We start from the raw sequence: 26797 nt of genomic DNA on the forward strand, positions 1-26797 counted from the left end.
CACCCTTCATAGTTCCTGCTTTACTGTGAGACCCCTTTTTAATTACGCTGGCGTGCGTTACGACGTACTCGCCATAGAGTTCCATTCTTCTTGTAAATGCTGCTAGATGACTATGAGCAGCATCACTTATTCCCTTCGTTTGTTTCCCTCCCACACAACACATCTGGCTCTCTAGGACCACCTTATATCCTCTAAATTTTCTCCCCAGTCTTCCCTATATAGTTCATAGATTTCTCTTAAAACCATCACAGATTCATTAATCGGGTTAAGCTTAAATTTGGGCTGCACCACTGCAGCCAAATGCAGTTTGCCATTCTTGAAGCAATCTGAAACCCGAACGGTTAAAGCGGAGATAATTTATGAAATGAATGCTTTGTAATCGACCAGTCTTTCCTCTGAAGAGATTTCATCTTATTCGTTTAATACTTAGAGTGGATAGTAAATATTCAATTGTGACTTTCTTATCCACCTGTAATGCTTGTTTATCCACCTGTAAAATTTATAAGACCTCGATCAGTGGTCGCATATTCCTTACCTATTCTTGAATGTAGTCTTCTTCTGATGGGTTAAAATACGGGATATTGAAATGGGAAATAAATCTTTGAAAATTACTTTTCCTGCTATAGTCCACTCGACTTACGCGTACCCTGGTTTTTTTTTGAACGCGCTGCTCTTTTATTCTTCATTTGTCACGAAACTGTCTTCCATAGTCTACTGTAAATCGCCTTTTCCTCTGTGTTTTTTTATGGACACCGAATAGTGCATTTGTAAATTGGTGATTGTTAACTTCAAGACTATTTTTTAAATTATTATTTATAATGAGAAGCTTCTTTAACCCAGCTTTACGATGACGATTTTTTTCTTTTTTGGTGATTGTACAGTTAACGTTTGCATGCATTGAAGAAATAATAATCTGCCCAAACTCCAAGTCAACCATTCAAGCTACCATAATCCATTGGTAGGAAGCCATTCCTTAAATAACTGAAAATATTCAATTGACTTATGATACGCAGAGTGCAACATCAATATTCACTGTATACCAAGTCACTGTGGTCTCCTGTGGAATTAGGTTGCTGATACCCACTTAATGCTGCACCTCCAAGAAATAATCACTGTTCTAAAACACAATTCACAAAACCAATTGCTAAAATCATGTAAATCATCATCCCCAAATCTTGTTGTAACCAACAAAACATCATTTGGCCCATTAACTTTGCACTAAAACCCAAAAAGAAGTATTTCAACGGCACTTTTAGACTCAGAATCGGATACAATAAATTAAACTATTTCGTAGCTAAATGGGAAGTCTGCCTGACTGTCCCACGGTTTCCCCGAAGTTGAAAATGTCGAAAACACCATTCTTAATGTCATCACTTTATCGAGACACGATCCCAGTTTTCCTCAATGCAATGTTCCCATAAAAAAATTCAACGTATGAGCCTCAGCTGCCCTCTAAATTTTTCTCCACCACTTTTACACGTTAACCAAATTGTATAAAAAAATACCACTACTCTTGTCGGGATGAAATCTTTTCAATTTCAACCAAGTTTGAAATCTTAAAGAGATAAATTGCAAACGAGGGTCTTCAGTTGTCTAAGAATTATAAACCCCACTTTCAGTCATGGGCGTGTCCTACCAATCATTTTACTGACAAAGGAGAATTTTTGATCTTCTTTTGTAGAAAAAATGTATCCAAATGAGATGCCATTTGAGGTTTATCGTACTGTATAACAGTGATAATGATTATGTTGAAAAGCTAAAGAGGTAGTGAATGCGACTACTAAGAAACCGCACATTTTCCCACTTTCTAGATTGCCATCGACATTATTTCATTCTAAAAATCCCATTTCAACCAATGAAATTTCTTTGTGGGTTTTTCTTTTTCATAATGTAGTTCTTCTCAAAATTGAACTTCGTTCAGACCACACCAATTTAGTAAATTGACGCCGAAAAATATTGAAAACCAAGGGCGAGGTTCGACGTTCTCAACTCATCAGGATGTAGTTCATCGTAGTTGGTGACTGTCGTTTCGTTTTTGACGAAATCTCCCGTACAATTTCAATGTCTCTGTTGGATGCATGGCTAAATGGATGTAATGGTTGACACTACAAGTTCATTGTTTCGCCATACAAAGAAACACATCAGATATGGCCCATCAGTTATGGTTTTTCGTTGCCCAAATTCAATACTTACGCTGAATTCACCATAAAGTTGAAGAAAAAGCGTATTACTACCTTCTGATCGTCCTTTTTTTTCTTTTGTGTTTCCTATTTGATGATCTGTCGCCTCTTTCCGTAGGAGTCTCCACGATTGCTTTTATGCGTGTCCTTTCGCTACTCCCATGAAATGCATCAGATTTCAATTAAATAGATGTCATATTTACTTTAAGTCATTTGATATATTACAACGTTAAATCAAAACAAATTAATATTTAAATCAGCTACTCCGTTTAACCAATATAAGGTGAAAAAGACATGCTGTGAATTGGCAATATCGCCACTCCTCTCTCTGTGCGTGAAGAGGTCAGTTGGGCTCGACTCGTTGGCCTAGTAATATACGGCATATATCGCTCTACAAGCAAAATCTAACTTCGTTTTAATCGTGACATACACACATACCTCGATTTTTAATTAAATCAGAGAGCCAGAGACGACAGTTAATCAGATGATAAAAAAGGAATGCAAATAAATAAAAAAAATTATTATAACTTGACTGGGACTTGCAATTTCATAGGTGTTATACTTTCAAGTATGAGAGTCAAGAGAGGGTTTCCCACCTCGTCATCCGTGATTGGACCGAATAAGTTTTGGGGAGCAATCACTTGTTCCGTAGCCAGAGTTACGGAAAAGCTTCGCAATCGCGACTAATTGGAACATTGCTTTGGGCCATTGTCTGGCGGAAACTACCACCTGTTTTTTTCTCCTTGGAGCGACGAGCTCTTTGCACTCTTGGCGGATAGACTTGCACTGTTTTAGGTGCTCGTTTAGGGAGCCGGTTTGCTGGTGTTGGGATCAGCCTCGGTTGTGGACCGCGGTGCCTTGCCTAATTAAAAGGAATTTTAACTTGTTTTACATGGCTTCCTCAATTGGGTTTTACCTTTTTTTCAACTTCTTCGTTGGGCTAAGCGGTGTCGGAAACCGGGGCATTACTGGGCATAGCGTTTATTTGTCAAGTGAGGTCCCTGGTTTTCTGGCACAAGTCCTTTCCGCCAGAGTGCTTGGATGTATTATTATTGAAATTCAATTCTGGCGGTTCAACAACAACAACATCACTGACCTCAACAACAGCAAGAACGTCAACATCAACAACAACATCGTAATCTTCAAGTTATCTAACGCGAATTTAGATCTTTATACAAGAATGCTGGATCTCACGATGAATAGAACATTTTTCCGTGAAGGGTGATATGAGGGGCCTGATTCCTAGGAATACCCTGATTCTGTCTGCATGGTATGATTGACATTTATTTCTTTATTTCTAAGTAAGCAAAAATAATACCAGTGCAAGGCCCATCCATTATGCACAACCGCATTCTTGAATCATGTATTCAAAACCAGCGCTGTAACTGGGATAAAAAAACTTAGCCGGATTTTAGTACACATCTGGTCTTCTAATTGACGACCCTCAGCACCAGCTTGTGAATGTATTCTTCCTTTTTTTTCTTGGGTTTATTATTCTTGTTATGTGTGTTAAATTAAGGCAAATGTTATCTTACCTGTCCTTATCCAATCACGTTCCGAGCCTTTGTGATAACTTCGACAGTGATTACCATTTCAGACAAAGCTCTATTTGATTTAAAGAAAATAACATGCTCACAATAACACACTTCAAATTGCTGTGATCATTAGGGGTGTTCAGGGACACGTGTCTTGGCGCGTGTTGTGGCAAGCGTTTATTCAAAGTCGAGCAGACTTCTGACGAGCGTCTGATTCTATCAGATTCCCCTGTAGAAACTCATTCCTCTGTAGTCTTTGACGCCGTAGTTGGTGCTAAAGACGATGCCTATCGCGTTTATGGACTCTACCTTGCTGATTGGGGGTGTTGGGGCGATGGGGGACGGCTCTCGTTCACGATAAATTTCGGCAGCTGTGACCATCAAAGAATCTTGACGCATATTCCATTCAGGTTCATCAGTGGGCGTGGATTTTCTTTCAAAAGGAGTAAAATTCCTGATATTGATATTGTGACAATGTCACTTTGACAGGCGTGTATTTGGTAAGCACTACAACTAAACACGTCTAGAAGCAGAAAGAGAGAGAGAAAGAGAGAGAGAAGGAACACTTTCCCCGACTTTTTCAGGGAAAGCGACCAACTACCGAAACCCACAAGGAACACTGCTACAGTTACATGGTTCCCTGACGGCCAGGCCATACACATGTCTGTTTAGGCCTAACACATCTGATACCTTTCTAGCTGGGAAGGAAACCCAATGAGGGGTGTACGAGGAACCGGCCGTGAGCCCTAGTTCCTCGTGCACTAGTTACAAGTGAAACCCAATGAGGAGTGTCATGTACGAAGAACCGGCCGTAAGCCCTAGTTTCTCGTGACAATATATTTCATTCCGTCGATTGAAATAACCGTCTTCGAAATAAGTTTTTGATTAGGATGAATTCAAATTTTAAAATTAATTTATATTTCTTACTCTGTGTGTTGGGGAGACGAGAGAGTTTAGTGAAACGTCCTTGACTTTTCACTTGGCGAACGCGTGGTGAATAAGTGCTACCACGCTCTCTGTGTAACGTTTTTTTTTCTTCCAGAAAGCAGCTGAGTCATATTTTTACATTTCAGAAACTTAAATATAAATGAAAATTATTTATAAATGTAGCTATGTAAGGATGTCATGGACAGGAGCAGCAGCAATCGCAATATTGGCATCTGCGGAAGACGAGAGAGATTTATTTGATGTGAGAATTGTAGTGCTGTTGTGCCTGGTTCTCTGCACAGGAGTAACAATGGGTTCCATTTGTACCGGCAGAACGGCGATGGCTTCAGCATCTCGAGAAGCCAACTGGGTTTGAGCTTCATCAAAAGCCGTTTTCCAATTTTTATTGAACTGATCGGTGATCCCTATTATAATGGAACTTTTTTGGACCCATTTTTGAGATCCTAGATAAGAAATTGGAACACGACAATGGCTGAAGAATTGAATCGAGTCTCAAGTTAATTGCATCCTTCATTCAGCTGTCACCGATTATCCGAGTTCTACTGTCAATAAACTGTAACTGAAACTAAAACTAAATAACTTTCGTGCAACCAAATATTATACTGGGTTGAGTCACTAATTTTTCTGAATAAGGTTCCCGCGATGAATTAGTTCACTTAGTCTTTCGCCTTAACGAAGACTTTTTCAATATAGTAGTTTGAAATATGAAATCGGGGCTAGATGCTAGGAGGGCTCTTTTCTTTACAGATAAGTCATTTGCACCTGTTTTTTTATTCCCATGTCGGAACTTCTTGCTATTTCAAAATTAATTGAACGGATTTAGAATTCATATTATTATACTTATCAGATTTTTTTTTCATTTCTTTTACATTAAACTATTTCATGGAGTAGTTCAGTAACTACCCTTGATTTTTAATATTACCATGTGATGTATTAGCCATTAGGTAAAACAAGTTTCAATAAGTTCTTCTTCTTCTTTACAAATTAAAATTGATTCAAAATTTGTACTTTCCTCTTGGAGGGAAGAACTGTTACATTTTGAACTAAATCAAAAAGAAATGGAATTTTGAAAAGAATTCCTATGTTAAGAAATAATTAGTTGTGAACGATTTATATGTTTTACTTAGTTTACCTCTAACTTTGATAGAATTTATCATTTTTGTTCTGTGAATATTTAAGTTTTGGGCTACTGGCGCGCCATACGATATGCCCGTGCGAAAGAACAAAACAACAAATCGAGAAGAAAAGAGAAGTAAGGAAAACTTTGGCTTTAATCTGCGACTATTTTTTTCTAATATTCTAATATCGGTGCCAAGAAAGGGTTGGAAACATTTCAACTCTCTCAATTTCAACTCTCTACTGTTTCCTCATTACCGGTTGTTGGTTACTTCCTGTGACGAAACATCGTTTATTCTCTACTGTAAAATGGACAAAGTAATCGACGTGCTCGTAGGAGGCAACACAAAACAAATTAGAGAAGAGGTTGTGAGACCAAGTTGTGAACAAAAAATTTGTATTAAATTCCGGTGTAAAAATATGCGACTTTAACACTTAAAATTCTACATAATGTGTGTTTACCTGTTTTGTGTAGAGTTTCTAACATCGCGTGTTCAACTTTCGCGTGAACTTCAGTCACTAACATAAGTCCCTTACAAAGCATGAATGAAAACTTCATGCCAAACACAGTCCGAAATGGATTCACACGAGTAGATAATTTTAATTGGAATTTGCACTGTATCTTTTTACTGTAAACATCTGCTGTGCCTCTCGCTTCTCGTCTATGTCCTTCTTTACGTCTTCTTCTTTGATTGCGTCTACGGTTCTCATGACGTTGCTAAGCGTAGTGTTATCTGGATCGTTTCAAAAATCCACAACAGTCAAGTACAAAGCACCAAGTCTAGACAGACACCAAAATATCCTACTTCTCGGCAGCCATCGGCATTTCTAAGTAGCCCCGCAATTTTGTATGTGAAATCCATTGATCGGGATAACTTGATGAGCTTTCGAACGTGTTTCACCGGACAACAAAACAAGATTGTAAACCTTTTTCTAAAGTTTCAAAGATGCTGTAAACTGACCATTGGGAAATTGGAGATGATATTGATCATTCAAGGGGCAATCAAAAACTGCTTATTCGTGGCATTTCCAATACGCAGAGTTGTCATTCTGTTTTCCAATTTCCTTTTTCAGGAAAAAAACTTTTTCACGCAACGCTTTCACAAACCAAAACCAACGAGAGAAAGTTAAAAGATAAGTTTTCTTGTTTATTAAAGGATCACTTGTGCAAGTGTAGATTTCCATAATTTTAACATTCCACTCTGACAATGACGATTCTTATAGAAGGCGTTGGGACGTTGTTGCACGTGGGTAGTAAAAAATCACTGGAAAATCCACAAGGCATCGTGCCATATGGCTTTGCATTGGGAGGAGTAGAAAGAGGAAAAGAAAAATTTCTGCATCCAGAAACTGCTATATAACTCTCGTTATGTATATAAGCATGTAATGTGTATAATGTAAAAACCATACAACGAAACCCATCGCATGTATGATTAATTAACTTATGTCTTGTGACTTGTTGATTATCATTTTTGCAAAAACCTTTTCAAGGACCACCCACCAAAAATGGCGTGGGGTCCGTTTTACAGTGGGGGGAGCTAATCTCAACTTTGAAGTGAGATTGCGGGGGAAAATAATTTTTTAAAAAATTAAAAAAAATACCATGAAAATCAGCGGGAAAACTGATTCTAATGATATTTTTTTTTTAAAGGAATCCCTTATTCATGCAAGGACCCTAATTACGCTTACGCCAAGTAATTTTTGCTTATTGACGCGCTAATAAAAAAATACATTAGCGTGGTTATCCCGTTAATCCGTTGCTGGCGCTGGCGTCTATGAGAGAGTGAGAAACGCCGCTCTATACACTCGATGGGGCCGCTTAATTCTCCCTCCGCTAGATGTCAGCATAGCTTGACAAAATAGCGCCGGAAAATAGCGCCGGAAAATAGCTAGGTGCCGGGTTGAGGTTGAGGTGCTGGGTTGAGGTGCTACATATGGCACTAAAAACTTGCCATAGATTAGCGAATGCACTCGCTTATCCAAAACATCTTTAATAGCCTAGACTAGCTAATCAAAAAAATCTATTAACGGATGTCGACTAGCTAACTTAGCTAATAAACCATACCCTCAAATGCGGGAGGCGGGGAGGCCCGTCAAAAAAGACCACGTCTTCATTTCAAAGATAAAATGTGGACCAGTTGGAACGGTGAGTCCTCTTCTTTTTTTTGGCTTTCGCCTCCGATGATGCCCATTGACAGTTATTTGCATTTTTATTTATAGTCGAAAAGCAGCTCCGAAATATTGGCTCTTTCCCTTTTACTAGCACATGCATTCAAAATCCAAAAAACTAAAAATAAAGATGGCTTTCCAATATAGGGAGACCGGGGTTAGTTGGCTCACTTTTTACACACCCGGTTCTGCACCACATAATTTTTACCAGAATTGTGAAATTTTTAAAAATAATGAAAGCTTATTATCTTAGCTAAAATGTTGCGCCGAAAAATATAAACGATAAAATTACTCATAAACAGTGAAATTGAGTGGTTTATCACTTCACTTTTAGGGACAATCGCCACCGCTACAAGGGAAAAGTTGGCCGTCAAGAGAAAAGTAGAAGCTGACGAAAATAATGGGCCAGCTTACCCCAGCTAGCAGACAATGTTAAGTAAATGGGACAACTTACCCCAAAAATAAATGGCCAAACTACCACAAGAGTCATTTTTATCGAATTATTGAAATATAATGAAATGAAAACTAATTACCAGACATGCAAATACACGGAACTATAGCTTAAGGCATAATCTTTCTTAGAAAACATAATAGCATGAATATCTTCTTCATATTCTGTTAAACAGAGAAATAATTTGCAAAAAAAAGTTACTCGGGAGTAATGAATTATGTTTTTGCCTATTATAACTTTTAGAATGATGTGCAGACGGATAAAATTTTGATCGATGCATTCTACGAATAGAAGTGCACACTTTGGCTATTTTGAAAAACGTATAATTTCATATGGCTCGAAATAATAGCCAAACGAGCGTCTTACCCCGTATACCAAATGACCCCAGTCTCCCCGCGTTGAAATGGGGGAACCAAGTGCCGGACGCGGGAGCTGCTTTCAATTTGCGAGCGGCCAAACAGGACATGAGTCTTGGAGCTTCCAACTTTCGATTATATAATATCCTGTGGCAACTCTGTGTCCTATATTACACAAAGGCAGCGGCAAGAGAATAAAGGAATCTATAAAGCGATCTACCCAATTCTGTTGGCCCTAGTTCTTATAATATCAAAGGTTGTGTGCCGTAAGATATACAGAGAGGCGATGTCTTTGAATCAATTAGCGACTGCCGACTGGAATATTATTAATGTTTAAGTTCTGTTCCATCCGCGATTTCCACAGCAGGTCGAAATCAATCTAAAAGAACAAAGTGCCGTCTCCATTGAATATTTGAAACGGTGTGGAAGGTGCATTAGATTATCCGCATCACGCTAAATACATAATCGAGGCGTTACGTAAAACGTGGTGTTCCCTCCCTCCTTTCTTGAAGGACCATAGTGTTGGCTGTCGCGCGTATAACCCATGCACAGTACCAACACTTATCACTGTGTGCAGCGCATGTAATATTATAGAGAAAACGCGCCAGCCTGGGACGAAGATACAGCCTGGGTGGTATACAACACTGTTTGACGTTTTATTCAGCACCGAAGTAAAAGAAGAAGAAAAATAATCACAAGTAATGAGAAGTTGCTATGTAATAACTCTGTCTTATTATGTGTGTACAAGGAGCGTGGGAGGTTCCTATATCCGGGTCTGCGCTTATCTGCTCAATGCCAACAATCGATGATGTCATTCTACCCAAGCTAGTAACGCACCGATTCAATAGCGAAATGAGGCATATTAAAGGGCTTGGTTTATTGCGCACAAAATCAACCAGTGCATCTATAGAAATGTAAATTATTCAAACTGGCTTACGTAATAAAGAGAGCGCGGGCTATTTAAAAAAATGAGTAAGCTATACACTATTACCTTTGGCGCTATCGATGGTATATTCGGGAATATTATAGACTTTATAGTCTAGCTCCATAAATGTATTATGCTGCTCATCTTTTTCAACCCACTTTTTTTTTTTGCTCCCTCCCATCAATCGTCCGCACACCCCCGGTCGTTCACGAACTTTCCTTTCATCTTCGCCGAGCTGTTAACTGGCCGCAATCGTTGACGCTTAGCTCCGTGGAAGGAAAAATGGCGGGCCGCGTGCTGTATCCATCATCTAGTATATATACAGTCCCCTCACAAAGTTTGGAAACACGGCGAGTGTTTCCGCGCTTCTAACACGGCGGCTTACGGGCCAATGTGTCTCCCTTTTTTCGCGATAACTCACGTTTGAGTTATCGCAAAGCAAATTTTAAAAAATCTTCTTGGTGAGGAAAGAATTTTCTTTCACCATGATTTTTTTCAGATTTTAGTAAATTGAACTTTATCCCCAAAGTGCTAGACATAAAGTTTGGAAACATCGGCGCGCTCGCCATATGTTTCCAAGCTAAAGTGTATGCTAGTTAAAAAATCATAAAAAATTGAAATTAATAAATTTTTACTTGAAACTTTTACCAACGGTAGACGACATAGTCGTCTACATTTGGACAAAGTTTCAAATTTTTCTAATGAAACTCTGATTTTTCTCGATTTTTTAAAATAGAAAAATAGAGGGAAGAGAATAGGGGAGAACAAAGGGGTCCGGCGGTTTTCCCTCTTCTATTCTTCCCCCGGGCTAGGATTTCGTCCCTGCGCCACCAAAATAAATCGGAATTGTTTTTTAAAAAATCGGGACAAATCAGAGTTTCATTAGAAAAATTTGAAACTTTGTCCAAATGTAGACGACTATGTCGTCTACCGTTGGTAAAAGTTTCAAGTAAAAATTTATTAATTTCAATTTTTTATGATTTTTTAACTAGCATACACTTTAGCTTGGAAACATATGGCGAGCGCGCCGATGTTTCCAAACTTTATGTCTAGCACTTTGGGGATAAAGTTCAATTTACTAAAATCTGAAAAAAATCATGGTGAAAGAAAATTCTTTCCTCACCAAGAAGATTTTTTAAAATTTGCTTTGCGATAACTCAAACGTGAGTTATCGCGAAAAAAGGGAGACACATTGGCCCGTAAGCCGCCGTGTTAGAAGCGCGGAAACACTCGCCGTGTTTCCAAACTTTGTGAGGGTACTGTATATAATATATTTCGTATCCACGGATATAGCTCCTCTGATTTGATCTATTACACCCCGAAGAGCCATCTCATGAAAATCATGGAAAATCAATTTTATAGCCCACGCACAAATAAAATTCCGTGACGGGCTACCGATGTGGTAGCCTTCAAGTCAACTCTCTTTATTTTTCTTTGATACCTATAATAATGTGCCATCATGTTTGTTTGCCCAGATTCAGGTTTCGGTTTTTTGCCCAGTTTTTTTTTTATGGGGGAATTGGAGACTGCGTTATTTTGACAAGATTAAAAGCGTTAATTTGTTTCAAAATTCGCGCAACCTAAACGGATACATCTCCTACATCTAGCGGTAAAGAATTAAACTCCACCGCAGGTTTTATTATAGCCGTTCTAATGTCGCAATAGTTTTTCCGTTCTAGTTTCGTTTCTAAAATATGGACGTTCTAGTGTCGGGTGGGCGTTCTAGTGACGACGACAGTGATAGTGCCACGACAGATGTCGTGGCAATAGACAGTTTCGACCGTATTGCCACGACATGATGTCGTGGCAATAGATTTAACCATCCCAGTCTTAGAAAAGGTTAAAGCCATCTCTGCTTGTCTATGTGAACTAACTGAAGTTTGCCTTATGATCGCTAGGTGGTAGTTTGCAAAAACAAAGCTTCGACTAGTCGACTCGAATCTAGCTTTGAAGTTTTTTTGTTGATTGACTAAACTAAAAACGCAGTTAAAGCCTGTAGAAAGATGGTGTGCGATAAATGTGAGAAAAAACTGGGTAAAGTTATAACTCCAGACCCATGGAAATCAGGAGCTCGAAATACCACAGAAGGTGGTGGTCGCAAGCTCAATGAAAACAAAGCTCTTACTTCTACAAAAAATCGTTTCAACCCATATACACCGAAATTTGAAGGCTGCAGAATATGTAAACAGAAAGTTCATCAAAATGGATCGTATTATTGTAAGTACCAAAGAATTTATAAGAAAAGAAGCTGAATTGAGTCTAACAAAATTACTGTAATTTGGAATTTACAGGTCAACCTTGTGCTTATAAAAAAGGAATCTGTTCGATGTGTGGAAAGAAAATTATTGACACAAAAAGCTACAAACAATCTTCCACTTGATAATCTGTTGTGTTATGTTGTGTTACAATCTTGTCTATGTCTCCTAATCTTTAAGTGAATGTGACATTGAATGGAATATATGAAATTAAGATGCTTGAAACTCTTTTCGTACTCTAGTGCTTTACTCATGTGAAGTTTGAGACCTTACAATCACTGTAATTATCTTGAGTGGTACTATATTAATTTTTGGTATTAAAATTTGTAAATTTTTCATACCTCAAGTATATGCAGAATATTACCAGTAAATTTTCTTTGTAAATTATCTTATGGCATGGCTAATGGATGGATATGTAAATTATACTCTGAACTCCATCCCTTATTTTGTCAGAGGTAATGCTTAAAAGGTTAAGGACCAAAGGTTAATCTCCTTTGAACAATTAAACTTAGACTGAGAATTGTTTTTTTTATGAGCTCAATAATCAATAAACACAGCGAATGATGTCGTTCTATGCAATTTAGCATTAGAATTAAACATGCTGTTTACATATATATACTAATTCCAGAAAATTTGCAGTACTTTTTACTTGTTGGCTAAGTCCATGCTAAGCAATAACAAACAAAAAATATTACTTGTAAGGCGTTATACGATATATTTCGAGAGAAGTAGCTGCTGCATAATTATGATTTTTTATCTTTTAAATTATATTTCATTCGGTATAATTATTCGTTCCAAGGCTAGCTTTGTTATGTTTCCTTGAAATTCAGTCTCAAAGCAAGACGCTGGTCACTTCTCTGGTGAAAAAAAATCGAAGCTGTTTGTATGGAGGTAGGCCATAATTAGATACTGCTTAAAACATATATTTTGAACATTTGAAAAGAACGCAATAATACCTCTTGTTGAATTCGTTAAAAACTTAAAATGATCCCATAGAATCGAACATACAAATGGAATTAAAGTATTGGCAGTTCCAAGATTACCAAGATCCTTCCGGCACGGAAGTAAAATCGGGACAGTTAGTCACCATCAACATACGTTTCACTTATTTACCAGGAAAATTAAAGTTACTTGGTAGATTAAGAATGGTAGGTGAGCATCCATTGCATTACCATATTTTCTTATCTTAACTCCAAATCACCTTCTTTATCTAGCGCTTATCTCGTTTTTGTTATCTAACACACAGAGGGAGTGAAACAAGTCTTTGTTCTTCATCGACTTGGATATCTTCTCGACACGAAAACGAAACAAGTTAAGGACCAATTTTTGATGTACATACTAAGGAAGCGGTGGATTTAGTGGCCGTTAGTTAACCTGTGACTATCAAGTAAACGCGCTGCAAGTGTGCCAACGGGTGTAAATTAGTAAATTAGGTGTAGAATGGCAAAGCAAAGTTATGTTCTTCTGTTGATACTAGCTAACTTCTGGCTGGTACATATTGGAGCTGATAGTTCTCAGTTTTCGACAACTTCAGATGTTTTACTTGTTGATATAGAAATTAACACGTGAACCTGTTTGCTGCAAAGAACGCTTTGTATTGCTACTCGCCTAGCCACAATCGTCAACAGCACTGAGTCCCCCTCTCTTATTCCTTTGTCTGGGTAGGTCCTTCTCCCCCTCTCTTCTTTCCTGGCTATCCTGCGTTGCCGCACTGTCCAGTTTGTTTATCTTTTATACTCAACACCTCCCCTCAAACTGGACCCCCAAAAATAAACATGAGCACAGAATACACAGCATATTTGAATCAGACATAAATACTAGGTTCAGTGTCACAAGACAAATAATAAGAAAAGAAATATCAGCCTCCTTTAACTCTTCAGTTACACCTCCCCTACACCCCGAACGCCAATCTTGTCACGGAGATACTTGAAGCGTGGAGCAGCCAGGGGTTTCGTGAGTGCATCGGCCAGTTGCTCCTGGGAGCTTACATAGTTTATCATCTCTTCTGTCATGTCGATCGTAACGCTTCCTTTTTCTGTCCGCTTCTTCTCCTTCTCTCTCACGCCGGCGTTTGTATTGACGGCATTGAGCTCTAACATGCGTAGTGGAGTTGCACTCCCAGCATGTTCTCGGTATACCAGCATGTTGACTGGAAGGGTGGCTTTTTCCTTTGTTCTGACCGTACTGGGCAGGAAGTGCTTGCTCTTTGTGCTGTGATTCATCTCTGTTCGGCTTACTGAGATAGGCAGTATCAGATGTCGATTTTGCTTCTTCGTCGTTGCGCAGGCTCTTGTCCAATGCTATAAGGCGAGTAGTCAGTTTCTTGAGAGTTTTCTCTGCAACAGGCGTGCTGTCCCATGCAAAGGCAAAAACACGGAACTCTGGAGGAAGCGACATGAGTATCTTTGCCATTATTTGATTATCATCAATAGCTATGTTGAGGCTCTTCAGACGGAATGCTATCTGTTCCAACTCAGTCAGGAAGCTTGATACACTTTGGCTTGGTCGAAATGTGCATCCATAGAACTTTGTCCACAATAGAGGTGCATTGTCTGCGGCATCTTCTTCATACTCAGTCTCCAATTTCATCCACATCTCTTGGGCTGTGCTACAAGACATCAGGATCCTTGATTGGTCTTCTTTGATGGCGCCAAATATGTTCTGCATTGCCGTGGTATTTCTCTTGTTCCAGTTGGTTATATCAGCTGCATTTTCAATCACCTGGTCAGCATTGCGTCTCTGATTGTGGTAACAAAACGAGAAGATGGTTAGGTTTGTGATATCCATGGCAGCCTCACATTATCTCAATGTGGAATCTCCCTCACATCATCTCGATGTGGAATACCTCTCACATTATCTCAATGTGGAATCTCCCTCACATCATCTCGATGTGGAATACCTCTCACATTATCTCAATGTGGAATCTCCCTCACATCATCTCGATGTGGAAAAACACTCAGCTGTCTCCTAGATGCTTGCAACTCTAGCACACACTTGTCCACCATCATATGATGGAATTTAGCCAGAGTGACCAAACAGATTGAGAAAGAAACACAAAAAAGAGAAATGTCCAGCAAACACAAACACACAAAAAACAAAATCAAGTGGCAGAGATTAAGCACTCACGCCGGGATCTAAGTTTGTCAATTTAATAGTTGGTACCACGCCACAGATAGGCATCTCATATCGCGTTGTTGTCAGGCACGGATCACACACATAAAGAAAACAATAAATCATCAATAAACTTACTTCAGCAGGTTGCCGTTGAGTCCCGTTCACGACTTCCCAAAGCTCAACACTTTGTAACGCCAGCTTCATTCCAAATTTCCAAGACGCGTAGTTTTTCCCATTCAGACACCATACAACATGGCGGCGGCCATCTTTCTCCATCACTCCAGAAAAGAATTTCTAATTTCTTGGGAACAGTTAGCCGGGGACACACACAAAAAAAAATAATTGTTCAGACAGAGTAGCTGTTAGCTGTGCGTACAGCTGGGCCCATAACCTGTTGATATAGAAATTAACACGTGAACCTGTTTGCTGCAAAGAACGCTTTGTATTGCTACTCGCCTAGCCACAATCGTCAACAGCACTGAGTCCCCCTCTCTTATTCCTTTGTCTGGGTAGGTCCTTCTCCCCCTCTCTTCTTTCCTGGCTATCCTGCGTTGCCGCACTGTCCAGTTTGTTTATCTTTTATACTCAACATTACTTTCGCCGGAAAGTGCAATCAATGAGAAATCGGTCGACACTAGTCTTTCATCAAAATTGGAAATATCGGCACGTCCTGCGAATATCCAAGCTACAATACCAAGTTCCAGCAACGACGAAGAAGATCCGCTAAAATCCCACATTTGTTCATTATGTTCTTGCCAGGGTGAATCCCCGTTCGTCATAGACTGTAATGAAAAAGGTTTGAAAAATCCTTTTTTGGTTTCCGAATGGCCAAACAATGTCCCTAGTACTACTATCGAAGCCAAATTTGACTCCAACGAGTTTATAGAAATAACACAATTTCCGGAATTGCCATTATTACGACTGAGCTATCGGAAAAATGGTCTCTTAGTTATTGAGAAAGCGGCATTCAAATTTCTAAAAATGTTGGAATATTTGGATCTTAGCGAAAATAGTTTGACTCATGACTCAATCACCGCTAGTGTATTTGAGGGACCATTCAGTGAAGACGACTATGAGCCAATTCCGTTGAAAACTCTAAAACTCGGCTACAACAAAATATTTTCCATTGATAAAGATGCGTTTAATCATTTATTGTCTCTCGAAACACTTGAGCTAAACAACAACCCAATAAAAGTAATTGATCATCAAACGGCAATAGCGATTACATCACTGAGGAAGTTAAAGGTATCTGTTCAAACTAAAAATTGGTGAAATTTTAAAAATAATTTAATTCGTATTTTTGTCAATTTATTTTTATAGACTTTGAATTTAGCCGAAACGGATTTGTCGTCGGTGCCTAGTGGTTTCTTCCATGCATTGCCGGCGCTAAAATTGCTAGTCCTTGCCGGAAACAAGTTCACAATTATACCGGAAGAGCTTCAGCACGCCATACATTTGGAATACCTAAATTTCAACAACAACCCAATCAAAACACTCGACAAAGATTCTTTCCAAGGCCTGAGCAAGCTCAAATATTTGAATGTGTCGAGCATGCCTTCTTTAGAATGGATTGACGCCAACACGTTTACGCCGCTTACATCTATGATTCAACTTTGGTGCTCGTTCAATCCAGCCCTTAAAACCATACATCCTGCTGCTTTCAGCAACATGGATGAAAGTGACGGGACTTTTCAACTAAGCGAGGTTTGTTTAATTATTAACTGCGCCTTTTATTAAATATTTTTTAATATTTTACTTAAACTAAATCTGGAACCGTATACGACCCAACAGTTTCATTTTCGAGGAAACAACATCCAGAACATACCTCCCTCTCTGCTTCCGTGGGCTAATTTGGGACTAGTTGACATTGGAGAAAATCCGTTCAAGTGCGACTGCAATATTGGATGGATGGTAACGAGTCTCGTTCCTATTGTTTCGGACAAAACACCTGAATTAATAACGAGTTTACGGTAATTCTCATTTTTGTTAAGACCTGCGAGAAATTTAAACTAGATGAGCATTGAGCAATTTTCTTATCAAAATACTGACATTCCAATCATGATTACTGTTTCAACAGTTGCGCCGGACCGGAAGAATATAAAGAAAAATTGCTAGATTCGCTGGCAACTGATACGAAAATTGTAAACTGTACCAATCCTACTGATATCATTTCCGGTGGAGATAACAACCATGGCGGAGGGTCCACTGTTCGAACTACATCTTCAAACAAGGGTTTGATTATTTTTTCACTATTGGGAATCATTGCGGTCATAGGTGGAATGGCTTGCTTCATTATGATGGCGGTCAGAAAATCCAACCTTCGCGAAATGTATGACACCACTTCTGGGCAAATAGTACATTACGTCAGGACGGCAGGTGTTGGGGATAAACCAGAAGATGAGCAAGCAATTGTAAAGAAAGAATATAACCAATATTACGAAGAACCTTAATTATGGAGAAATTATCATAACCACTTAAAATTCATTAAGTTAGCTGGTTCCTTATGTCGACCTATCAAGCACTGCTGTCATTTAGAACGCATCCAAATCGCTTTATTTTATTTTATCTACTAATAACTACGATTATACTTGCTAAAGGTACAGTGAATCAAAAATTTATATTTCCTATGATTGTTATCTCGCCATAACTATATGAACGAAAACGTCTGGAAATTTGAAAACCTTCGAATTACATGACATGCATTGTGCAATCCAAAACCTTGGCTTTTATTTACTCTTATTTTTGATCATCGGTGACAGAATTATCACATGTTGTCGAGTCAGTCATCCAGCAGGCGAAGCTATCTGAATAGGGAAACCAAGAAGAGTTGGAGTGCATCAACTTCCCCCTTTGATTCTTTTCATCTTGCAGTATGCTCTTCTCTTTCAGGGCCGGCTCTATACAAAAACGATAGGTAAACAAAAGCGCAGCAGTTGATTCGCCGGGAATGATTACGGCGATAGGGCACGGATAAACTGTATAGCGTACGGTACACAGTTTACTATTATTTATGACCACGGACAAAGATGACGACAATTGTCTGGGTATTTCTGGATCTGACTCATCTCTTTGTCCAATTGATAAGCAGCGAGTAAAAAGGGAAATGGTAGCTCTAATGGGGCCATTTCAGTCTGCTGTTATCCTTGTCATCTTTCATTGATCTGGGCACGGATACTCATTTTGCTTCCACTTGATGGGCTGATGCCTCGTCAACTCGCGATGTATGCGTAACGAGCTTTCAGATCAATAATATGCGATTACCCGAAGATAGTAGCCGTGCACATGTTGTCACAGCAGCACAGCATTCAGTCTTATACGCGTGTATAGGGCACAGGACTATACACAACAAAGCCAAACCGATGATGATTGGTGTCATCCTTGTGCTACTGATGTTGAAGAGCTTTATCGCCAAACGATGGTAGTGGGAACTGGAAAGCACACAACCGCAGTATATTCGCCAGCAGGCATTCTAAGCACTGCGTCCATTGTGAGTGATGCTGCTAACGGGGTGTAATTGAGCTAGCGAATCTTACAACCGCTTATAACTGAGTCGCAATAGACCCTGAATTTGAAACGTGCGATTTGGCCAGAAAACCCTAACGCAATCAATTTTGACAGTTAAGTATCTTTTTCATTCTTGATTTCATTATTATTTCTTTTCCATTTTTTTTAACTGACTACATTTCAATTTTGTTGTCCCTATTGAATATTGATGTGTTGATTCTGCTATAGTGAGTCATGAGTGATTTTCCTATTTCGTTTTAACATTTCTTTCTTCTTGAACAGTCTTCTGCGTTTGTATTCGTTTGTACGTATTCAGAAAAAACTTAAATAAATGCGATACATAAAATATTTCATTTTGGAACCCATTTCCATTTGTTCATTTCTTACTAATCGTGGATATTTCGACTGTGTCAAGGAAATGATGACGTCATAACGAATCAGAAAAAATAAGTGAAATAGTCAAGAAAGCCAAGAATTCGTGGGTTCGCGTGTAGATGCGTGCGGATGTGTGGACTTTTGCGATGTAATGCGTTAGGTACGGTATATAGCCTACTCTCTAGCTGCGACGGATCTTCTTGCCGTGCTGCACTTTCACGCGCAGGCGTGAAAGGCTTCCCGTTTTTGATGGCCCAAGTCCAAGGCGAGCAAATAAAATCACCAATCAGCTTCCTCTCGTCGGTGGATTGGCTCGTGGACGAATCGATTGGACTTCCGGATTGGTTGTGCCTTACACAACTTCCGCGATGATGTTCCACCTTCTTTGTATGCCCGTTTTTCACACACACAAGTTATGTGTATTAGTTGCGTCTCTCTTTCAAACGGGTTTCCCGTCGACGGGCACATCATTGAACACTTCGATAACAGATGTTATTGACGCTAGCTGCTTCGTCACGGTGGTTACCTAAGAGACACCCGAGTAAGCCCTTTCGCGTAGGTTTCACAAAACGATGGAATCCCGTGGATCAGTTAATCACCCATCAAAACCAAAGACCTCCTTTCTCATAGAGGATATCCTTTTTCACCGACCCAAGGTAAGAAATTTGGATTCTTTGAATAATTAGTCTGAATAGAATCAGAAATTAGGCTTCAGCCGTTGATTCACACAAGTCAAATTGACCTTTGAAAAATTAGCAATCGTTCGAAGACATTCCTACAAGCAGAGATTCGACATTCAATCGCCACCTGTCATCTAACAGCTCATCGGAGATGAATAATCGGTGCTACGAAATGCTGTTGTCCAGTGGTGGAAGTAGTGGATTACAACAGCAGCAAACAAACATTTCTAGCAACGCTTCCGGCTACACTTTCTTCCCGAACGCGCTGGCGGCCGCTTTCCTTTGCCCCGCTCCTCCGTCAACCTTCAACCTCAACAATCAACGCTGTAACAAGATGGACACGCAACACCCATCACCTCTTTTCTTTCAAGCCACAGGTAGCTTCCCTGACGATTAAATTTCTGTGCTGATATTGTCCGTACACTCATTGGATTGTGCAACGTATGGAGTTTTGTTTTCCAGTTTTTCAAAGAAGCTCATTTGAAATTTTTTTAATTATACATAAGTCTGTCGTTTTATTGGCCGTTCTAACACATTGAAGGGTTACCTTTGACGGCTCTTCTGGCCGCCGATGCCGGAGCTAAACACGGACGCAGGCGGAAAGCTCGGACAGTCTTTTCCGATCACCAGCTTCATGGACTCGAGAGGCGTTTCGAAAAGCAGCGCTACCTCTCGACTCCCGAACGTGTTGAATTGGCTCACGCATTACATCTCAGCGAAACTCAAGTCAAAACGTGGTTCCAAAATCGAAGAATGAAGCACAAAAAACAGTTACGTAGACACGAGGACAAGAAACACAGTTGCAATACTACGTCAGGTGGCCAACTAGATCATTCCATTCAAGGTAAAATGTCATTTTTATCTAAACTTCTTGGTCACATTAAATCATTAAAAAAATTTAAATTCATGCTATGATGCTATAAAACCATATTTTTAATAGCAAGTTAAGTAAATTTGCAAGTCACAAATCAAAAATAATACTTTCAGCAGCTGCAAACGATTTTTTTAAATAATTTAGTTTTACGCGTACTATTTTGCGGCTCGCAGATATTTATTTCAAATTTGAATGTTCGGGTAGATACTTTGAATTTTTTGAACTTTCAAAACATCCAAAAGCTAAAATTTTGATTTTCAATTCCTTTGTATGCCTGTAGATGGTCCGGCCGATTTATCTTTTCGTGGTGCGTTACAGTCCAACGATATGTCGTCCGAGTCCGAATGCTCCGACAGCCTACTCGAAGATGATGTTGATGTTATGAGTGATGATACATAATTTTCCAGAATTCAAATTTATTTTGTTTATTATTGTTTTTGTTTGTTTTTTATTTGATTTCGTCTCTTTTTTTCCCCCTAACGTTATGTAAACTTGAAATCATACTTACCAGAAATATACTAAGAACTATAGCTCAAACAACTATATAAATGAAATTTTTTAATTTAGCGCGTTTTTTCTCAATAAAAATGGGTAGAACATCTTACATCACGTTATTCATATCATTTAAATCGAAGTAACGGACGTCTTTTTGTTGTTCATAACCACTCGACCAATTAGTCACTTTTTAAAAATATTGTGTCAGCATCAATGACATTCTATATATTAAATAAAAGGGGTATAACACTTAATACATCCAAAACATACCAAAACTTCAACGGTAATGAAAATAATCAACTGATGAAAATCTAACAAAAATGTCGATTGACTGATTGTGCATTGTTCCGTTCCTTATTCGAATCAATGTATACTAGAAACATGAATGAAGTCGGATGTAATGAGAATATTGCATATAGGACATACGCTGGTTTGATTTACTTAGCAAGTCTTTAGTATTGAGGAAAATGTGTTGATTGATACTGGTTATCCAAGCTGGGCACATCTTGTCAACTGGAATAAGTGACATTTAATTGAGCTAGCCCTGATTGGCGGATATTATGTTGGCTCTAGGACTCTAACGCGGTATATATATCTGGCCCAAGCGCCCGATAGAATAGAGGGAAGAGCGTGGACAAAAGTCATCTGATGAAGCTTTGACGAGGAACTTTTTTTCGACGTAAACACCCGCCAGAACATCAAGCAGCGGCTGCTTGGCGGCAGGAAGGTCTAATTGGCCGAAGAGGAGAGATAATGAGATACTAGGGGAACGCGGAGAGGAATGGCCCAATAGAGGTACCTTGTTAGAAATCGGATCAATTCTGATCAAAAGCAAATTATGCCAGTCATTTAGACGCACGTTCTTATGTGTATACAGCCACCCGTTTCCAATAAGATGGCACTTAGTCTAGGGAATGCAACGGGGACAGCGTCCTCCGTTGATTAAGTTGCAGGCTCTGGGAATAATGAAAAATAGAGCTGGGACACACTCTAAAAAGAACGGCTGCCAAAGGGGGGTGCCAGCAAAAGGGAACACCGATGATGTTTGGAGGAAAGTGTTCCGCTGGAGCCGGCCACGTGACTTTACTCTTCCATCAGCAGCCTTGAATACTTTCTCGATTGCGGTGCCCGGTCGGGTGCTGTTGCTGACGAGTGACCAAGGACAACTTTTCCGATAGTGTTATCTGAATGACAAAAGGACAAGGAGGCGGCAAACAGTCTAAAGGAAAATCTGCCACCAATTTATTATACCAGATTCCCATTAGATGTCTGATTTTTCAATGAAAGATGTGACTAACTATACTCACGTAATCACTAAGCAATATCGTACGTATATTAGTAATGTATTAACGTGTTCAACAGTCAAATCAGTTTTATCTCTGTATTATCTAAATAGCTGATCCGAGATCGCAAAAGTTTGTTGGAAAACATTAACTTGTGTTTCATTCAGTCACTTTTTGCGAGTTTTTGGTCAAATGTGAATATAGGCCAACCATCTCTCATTATTATAACGTTAATTTTGTTATCAGTCTCTTATAGGCAAAGATTTGTTTCGATAGTATTTAAGTTTTAAAAAGGAAAATTCATTCCGCACCAATAGCTTAAAAAGGCACACAGAGTACAAATGTGCAATATCGTATCTGCTCCAAATGCAAGAAACTGGGTTGCGTAATTTAAATGTGAATAGGCCCTACAATACTTGTGTTTCATTAAAAAAATCAATTTGAATATTCTTCTTCACCGAAGTGCTCATTATGATCAGTATTTCTCTAAACGCACCGTAAACCGGTAATTCTATTTTGCAATTGCGCTTCGAATTAGCTATATCAAATTAATTCCTGCCAGCTTCACCCCAAAATGTGCACACACACACATTTACATTCAGTATCGTAACTCATTTTATTACGCTTATAGTATGTAAATATGGTCCAAGAACTAGTCAAACTGATAAGTTCAGTTGTATTTGAGTCGGAATTATATTTTGTGTTTGCCCATGTGTTTACAACCAAAGAACGTTCCCTGAAACTTTTGTGCAGAATATTGAAATGGTAATGGACTTACTCCAGCAGCTACTTAATAGGAAAGAAGTAGAACGAGGATAAAAGCAAAAACAAAACGAAAAATAACCTTAATGGCATCTTTCTGTCCGCATCTCATCGCCAAAATGTTGTCAATTTATTAACTCGATTGGCTAATGCTACGTCCCTTGTGCTGGAAAAGCCGCCCTTAATGAGGCGGATTGTGTGATGCTACACGGAGTCTTGGAGTAGACAGCAGTTGTCTGACTGCGCATTCACATATATATAGCCTACTGTACAACAATATAATTATGGGTAGTTACGCAATAGGCTGACATTCTTCCCCCCAAACCATCCCTTTATTTCCCTCCTTTCCCCCCTCACATACAGACAAGTGATGCACTATATATCTACTACTGGCAATCACGTCTAAGCTGTCTCTGAATCGAACCTCTTTGCAACTTACGCGACTAGCTTTTAAGGGTCCTAAGTCGTTTTTGTAAACGCTCTTGAATTAAGCTTGGGTTAATGGGAATCTGATCCTTTTTAATACATCTAACAACCTAGCATTACATCAGTCTACTCATCAGTAAGTACGTCATTAAGTCAATTAACAATGCATTGTCTTTGGCAGTTCGATACACCGTTTGACGATCTTTTTTTTTTCTTTTTCTTAGCAATTCATTAGCAGTTTGAAATTTTCTAAATCACGCTGATTTTTAAACGTCACCATAGGCTATTAAAAACGACAGCACAGTATCTTCACGTCGCAGGCGTTGAATTTTCAGACAATTTAGAAGCTCATTTAACGTGCAGTAGAGGGTATAAAATATAGGAGGGCGGTCACTTGACTACATTCAGGAAACAAGGAATCACAACCTTTTAAGGCAGCAGCCAATGACGTCAGTAATAAAGTCAAATCAGTTCTAATAACAAGGCTTTTACACATCTATTAGCAACAAATTAACCAGAAGGCTTCGTAGACATCAGGAGGACGCGAAGGACTGGGTGTACCGGTGAGGACATTTTTGCTGCAAAGAGAGTCCTGTAAATCCGCTTAGAGTCCATCAGGGGCGAAAGAGAAAAGGGTCGTATTCCAAAGCTAGCTGCCGAGGGAGGGGGACAATAACTGGGTGAATGGACTTTCAATAAAAGCGAAGGGCCCAACAGTATACGGAACTTAGTTCTAGCCAGCGCTTTGTGTACGGTACGTGGAGGGAAAGAGTCAATAGGTACATAACGCAATAAACATTTAAGTGAAGAGCATGATCTAACAATAGACACTATCTTCCCGCCTTCGCTCAATTCTTTCATCTATCTGCTAGAGTGGGCCGACAAACCCTTTTGATTCGTGAGTCGTCCATGTTGCAGAGGAGTAAAATGCTATTGGATCATTGTCCTTGTTGCCATGACCACTGTGACGCTCAGGAAACCTACTTTTTCCAACAATTAGCATGATTTCATTGACATGACTATTTCATTCAAGAATAAGGGTGCTCTTTCTAACTTGAACTGTTGCTTAGGAAAATCCACTGCGAGGAATCAAAGTTCCTTCTGTTATTCTTTTGAACTTTGCAAATTGTAACGCACCAGTTGAATTATACTGCATTTAAAATCGAAAATGAATTTGATTCACAGTAGTTTAGCAAAATAAGCATTAGCATACTAGAAGAACGAGTGAACTAAATTGTTTTTTCCAGCGATACGCGACTCGAAACGGCAAAATTGAACTTTTATCTTCTGGGTAACATGCTGCATTATGTGCACGCTTTATAACGAATAGACCATCTTTCAGAATGAAAGTTATTATATGAAATAATATTTAATAGTGCAACGTGGAGTTTACATTGATTATAAAAATAACGACAACCAAAATAGATGAAGAGCATTTAATTTCGGGATTTACTATCATTTACAACCGACATAATAATCTTTACGAGCATACACGTATCTAAGAATATATTTCGTCCGTCTGCAATTTTTTGTAACTCAAGACATGATGAAGAATCGATTACAATAATTCTGGCAACGAGTTCTGGGCAGCAACCCAAGCGACTCCCCATTTCAAATTAGTTAACATAAATTTCAGGGCTTTGGTCCACTGCTCCTCAGAATTGAATTGTATCTTGATTGAATACCATTGGCGAGTTGCACGATCTTCGATCCGACCTCGTTCCATCCTGAAATATAAAAATACCATGATAATTAGTGCATCATTAAGAAGAATGGTAACCGTTTTTACAAACCTGTAAGGAAACTGAAAATTAAGGCGTCCTGTATCGTCCTCTGACTGTTTGGCGCCTTCCACTTTTTGCTGGAATTGTTGTAAACAATCAAGAAATGAGCACATTCCGGAATCAAACTTTGCATCCCACAGGAATCGAAAGCCGCCCGATCCGTAGAGGGGGAAAACCTTATTTTCCACGAGATCTTCAATACTCGACTGACTTCCGAACGGCACTAATTTATAGCGCTGGAAAACAAGGTTTACTTTGCGCGCTAGTGCAGAAAGAAGAATAGTTACTTGGCCCCAGGCGGCATTAATTTCAGCCCAATCAACGGGAACAGACGGCAATCTACCCATTCTCAATCCGTTTATGGTGCCAAAATGACCCATGTGCCACAGATGAAATGCGGCATTGAACGCATTGGTTTGTTTGAGACGGTCCAGATTCGACCGCGTGAATCTCAACTGGCACTCAAGACTTATTTGCTCATCTAGCACTTGAAATTGTTGATTGCGATGTACGCTGTATGATTTCCAATATTTCTCTTCTTCCTGTTTAACATTATTTTCTTCTTCTATCTCAGCTTCAATTTCTTTGGTGATCAGCTCATGCTTATGAACCAGTTCTTTTAGTTCATTTTTCAACTCCAGTTCTTCGGCTTGCAGGCAGAGTAATTCTTTCTCTATTACTTCCAAGTTGGACAAGTTCTCATCCTCGGTTTCTTTAGTGATTTTTGCCAAAAATTGCTTGTACTCTAGACACTCTTCTTCACTTTGAAATTTGATAAATATCTGGTAAGATTATAAAACACCATTAAATATTGATAACTGCAAATACCTCTGGAAAAGCTGTTGCTCTAAAAGTATTAATAGTGAATCTGAGCAATCTTCACAAAGAGGATGATCTATGTCTGATGTACTGGAAACAAGATCAAACAACCTAGTAGATTTTCTAATGTAGTGGCTGAGATGCCCAATATTGGTGTTTCCAGAATTTCCAGCAATTGCATGACCAACAAAAGTAAATCCTTGATTAATAGACAAGTGGTCTTGTCTACTTGGAACATAGTTATCAAGGCTTGAAGCTTGTGATGTGTAATCCAGTTCAGGTGTTCGAACAGCCGGTAATGATAATTCTGCTATTGTGTGTTCATCCAGGGAACAGCTGAAGCCTGTATCCAGTTTCAATGGTGTCCAGCATCTTTGACAGCAAAACACTACACGACCATCTTCTTCCATTTTTTTTTTGATTTTATCCACTCAAATGAAACGTTAAAATTAAGTTTAATACTGTCCTTTTTTATGATTTACTTGTGTTTGGCATTGCTGTCACTGTTTTCTTTAGTCGTTTATGCCGTTCGTTTGACTACCAGATACCAAACACAACAAAAAACTCACTGTTATTGTTAAAAGTCCAATTTATTTTACAATTGTGATTTTGTTGATCATCATCGTAGCCCTGTCATTCAGTCTGTTAGTTATTTAATAGAGTAAAGGCCGACGCATGACCTGATATTAGATTGTAAGGTTGGACATAAAGGAGGAGAGTCAGGCAGAGAATCCAACGGCGAACGC

General features: G+C 39.0%; 5 protein-coding genes and 1 long non-coding RNA gene across 6 annotated transcripts; 3 read left to right on the forward strand and 3 right to left on the reverse strand.

Annotated features, from left to right (window-relative positions):
- The first annotated feature begins 11563 nt into the window (after positions 1–11563).
- On the forward strand, positions 11564–12160 carry LOC124193458 (cysteine-rich PDZ-binding protein-like). The gene is made up of 2 exons (XM_046587274.1): positions 11564–11897; positions 11972–12160. The coding sequence occupies exons 1-2, from the start codon at positions 11684–11686 to the stop codon at positions 12058–12060; spliced, it is 303 nt and encodes a 100-aa protein (XP_046443230.1). The 5' UTR covers positions 11564–11683; the 3' UTR covers positions 12061–12160.
- Positions 12161–12626: 466 nt separating this feature from the next.
- On the reverse strand, positions 12627–13111 carry LOC124193459. Its single transcript, XR_006874269.1, has 2 exons — positions 12892–13111; positions 12627–12812 (listed from the first exon to the last, which is right to left on the reverse strand). It is a non-coding gene; the product is annotated as an uncharacterized LOC124193459 (long non-coding RNA).
- Positions 13112–13221: 110 nt separating this feature from the next.
- Positions 13222–17766, forward strand: LOC124193456 (leucine-rich repeat neuronal protein 3-like). Its single transcript, XM_046587272.1, has 5 exons — positions 13222–13474; positions 15641–16294; positions 16370–16753; positions 16841–17019; positions 17127–17766. Exons 1-5 carry the CDS (start codon positions 13376–13378, stop codon positions 17497–17499), a joined length of 1689 nt encoding a protein of 562 aa, XP_046443228.1. The 5' UTR covers positions 13222–13375; the 3' UTR covers positions 17500–17766.
- On the reverse strand, positions 13479–15574 carry LOC124193457. Its single transcript, XM_046587273.1, has 2 exons — positions 15185–15574; positions 13479–14674 (listed from the first exon to the last, which is right to left on the reverse strand). The coding sequence occupies exons 1-2, from the start codon at positions 15323–15325 to the stop codon at positions 13850–13852; spliced, it is 966 nt and encodes a 321-aa protein (XP_046443229.1). The 5' UTR covers positions 15326–15574; the 3' UTR covers positions 13479–13849.
- Positions 17767–18797: 1031 nt separating the features above from the next.
- LOC124193610 (brain-specific homeobox protein homolog) lies at positions 18798–20985 on the forward strand. Its single transcript, XM_046587519.1, has 4 exons — positions 18798–19584; positions 19685–19985; positions 20150–20452; positions 20763–20985. The coding sequence occupies exons 1-4, from the start codon at positions 19501–19503 to the stop codon at positions 20879–20881; spliced, it is 807 nt and encodes a 268-aa protein (XP_046443475.1). The 5' UTR covers positions 18798–19500; the 3' UTR covers positions 20882–20985.
- A 3885-nt stretch (positions 20986–24870) lies between these two features.
- On the reverse strand, positions 24871–26724 carry LOC124193337 (beclin-1-like protein). Its single transcript, XM_046587103.1, has 3 exons — positions 26061–26724; positions 25242–25994; positions 24871–25175 (listed from the first exon to the last, which is right to left on the reverse strand). The coding sequence occupies exons 1-3, from the start codon at positions 26459–26461 to the stop codon at positions 25007–25009; spliced, it is 1323 nt and encodes a 440-aa protein (XP_046443059.1). The 5' UTR covers positions 26462–26724; the 3' UTR covers positions 24871–25006.
- Between the last annotated feature and the right edge of the window lie 73 nt (positions 26725–26797).

Source organism: Daphnia pulex, chromosome 5 (assembly GCF_021134715.1).
Source record: "Daphnia pulex isolate KAP4 chromosome 5, ASM2113471v1".
In the NCBI taxonomy this organism is placed as follows: Eukaryota; Metazoa; Arthropoda; class Branchiopoda; order Diplostraca; family Daphniidae; genus Daphnia; species Daphnia pulex.

Excerpts from the sequence above, each read along its gene's own strand:
- LOC124193458 (XM_046587274.1), top strand. The coding sequence starts at position 11,684 with ATGGTGTGCGATAAATGTGAGAAAAAACTGGGTAAAGTTATAACTCCA. Across the intron at positions 11,898-11,971 it reads TCAAAATGGATCGTATTATT|GTCAACCTTGTGCTTATAAA; the intron begins GTAAGTACCAAA and ends TGGAATTTACAG.
- LOC124193456 (XM_046587272.1), top strand. The coding sequence starts at position 13,376 with ATGGCAAAGCAAAGTTATGTTCTTCTGTTGATACTAGCTAACTTCTGG. Across the intron at positions 16,295-16,369 it reads CATCACTGAGGAAGTTAAAG|ACTTTGAATTTAGCCGAAAC; the intron begins GTATCTGTTCAA and ends TTATTTTTATAG. Across the intron at positions 17,020-17,126 it reads GAATTAATAACGAGTTTACG|TTGCGCCGGACCGGAAGAAT; the intron begins GTAATTCTCATT and ends CTGTTTCAACAG.
- LOC124193457 (XM_046587273.1), bottom strand. The coding sequence starts at position 15,325 with ATGGAGAAAGATGGCCGCCGCCATGTTGTATGGTGTCTGAATGGGAAA. Across the intron at positions 14,675-15,184 it reads CTCAACGGCAACCTGCTGAA|AGACGCAATGCTGACCAGGT; the intron begins GTAAGTTTATTG and ends TACCACAATCAG.
- LOC124193610 (XM_046587519.1), top strand. The coding sequence starts at position 19,501 with ATGGAATCCCGTGGATCAGTTAATCACCCATCAAAACCAAAGACCTCC. Across the intron at positions 19,986-20,149 it reads TCTTTTCTTTCAAGCCACAG|GGTTACCTTTGACGGCTCTT; the intron begins GTAGCTTCCCTG and ends AACACATTGAAG. Across the intron at positions 20,453-20,762 it reads ACTAGATCATTCCATTCAAG|ATGGTCCGGCCGATTTATCT; the intron begins GTAAAATGTCAT and ends GTATGCCTGTAG.
- LOC124193337 (XM_046587103.1), bottom strand. The coding sequence starts at position 26,461 with ATGGAAGAAGATGGTCGTGTAGTGTTTTGCTGTCAAAGATGCTGGACA. Across the intron at positions 25,995-26,060 it reads GAGCAACAGCTTTTCCAGAG|TGAAGAAGAGTGTCTAGAGT; the intron begins GTATTTGCAGTT and ends CAAATTTCAAAG. Across the intron at positions 25,176-25,241 it reads AATTTTCAGTTTCCTTACAG|GATGGAACGAGGTCGGATCG; the intron begins GTTTGTAAAAAC and ends TTTATATTTCAG.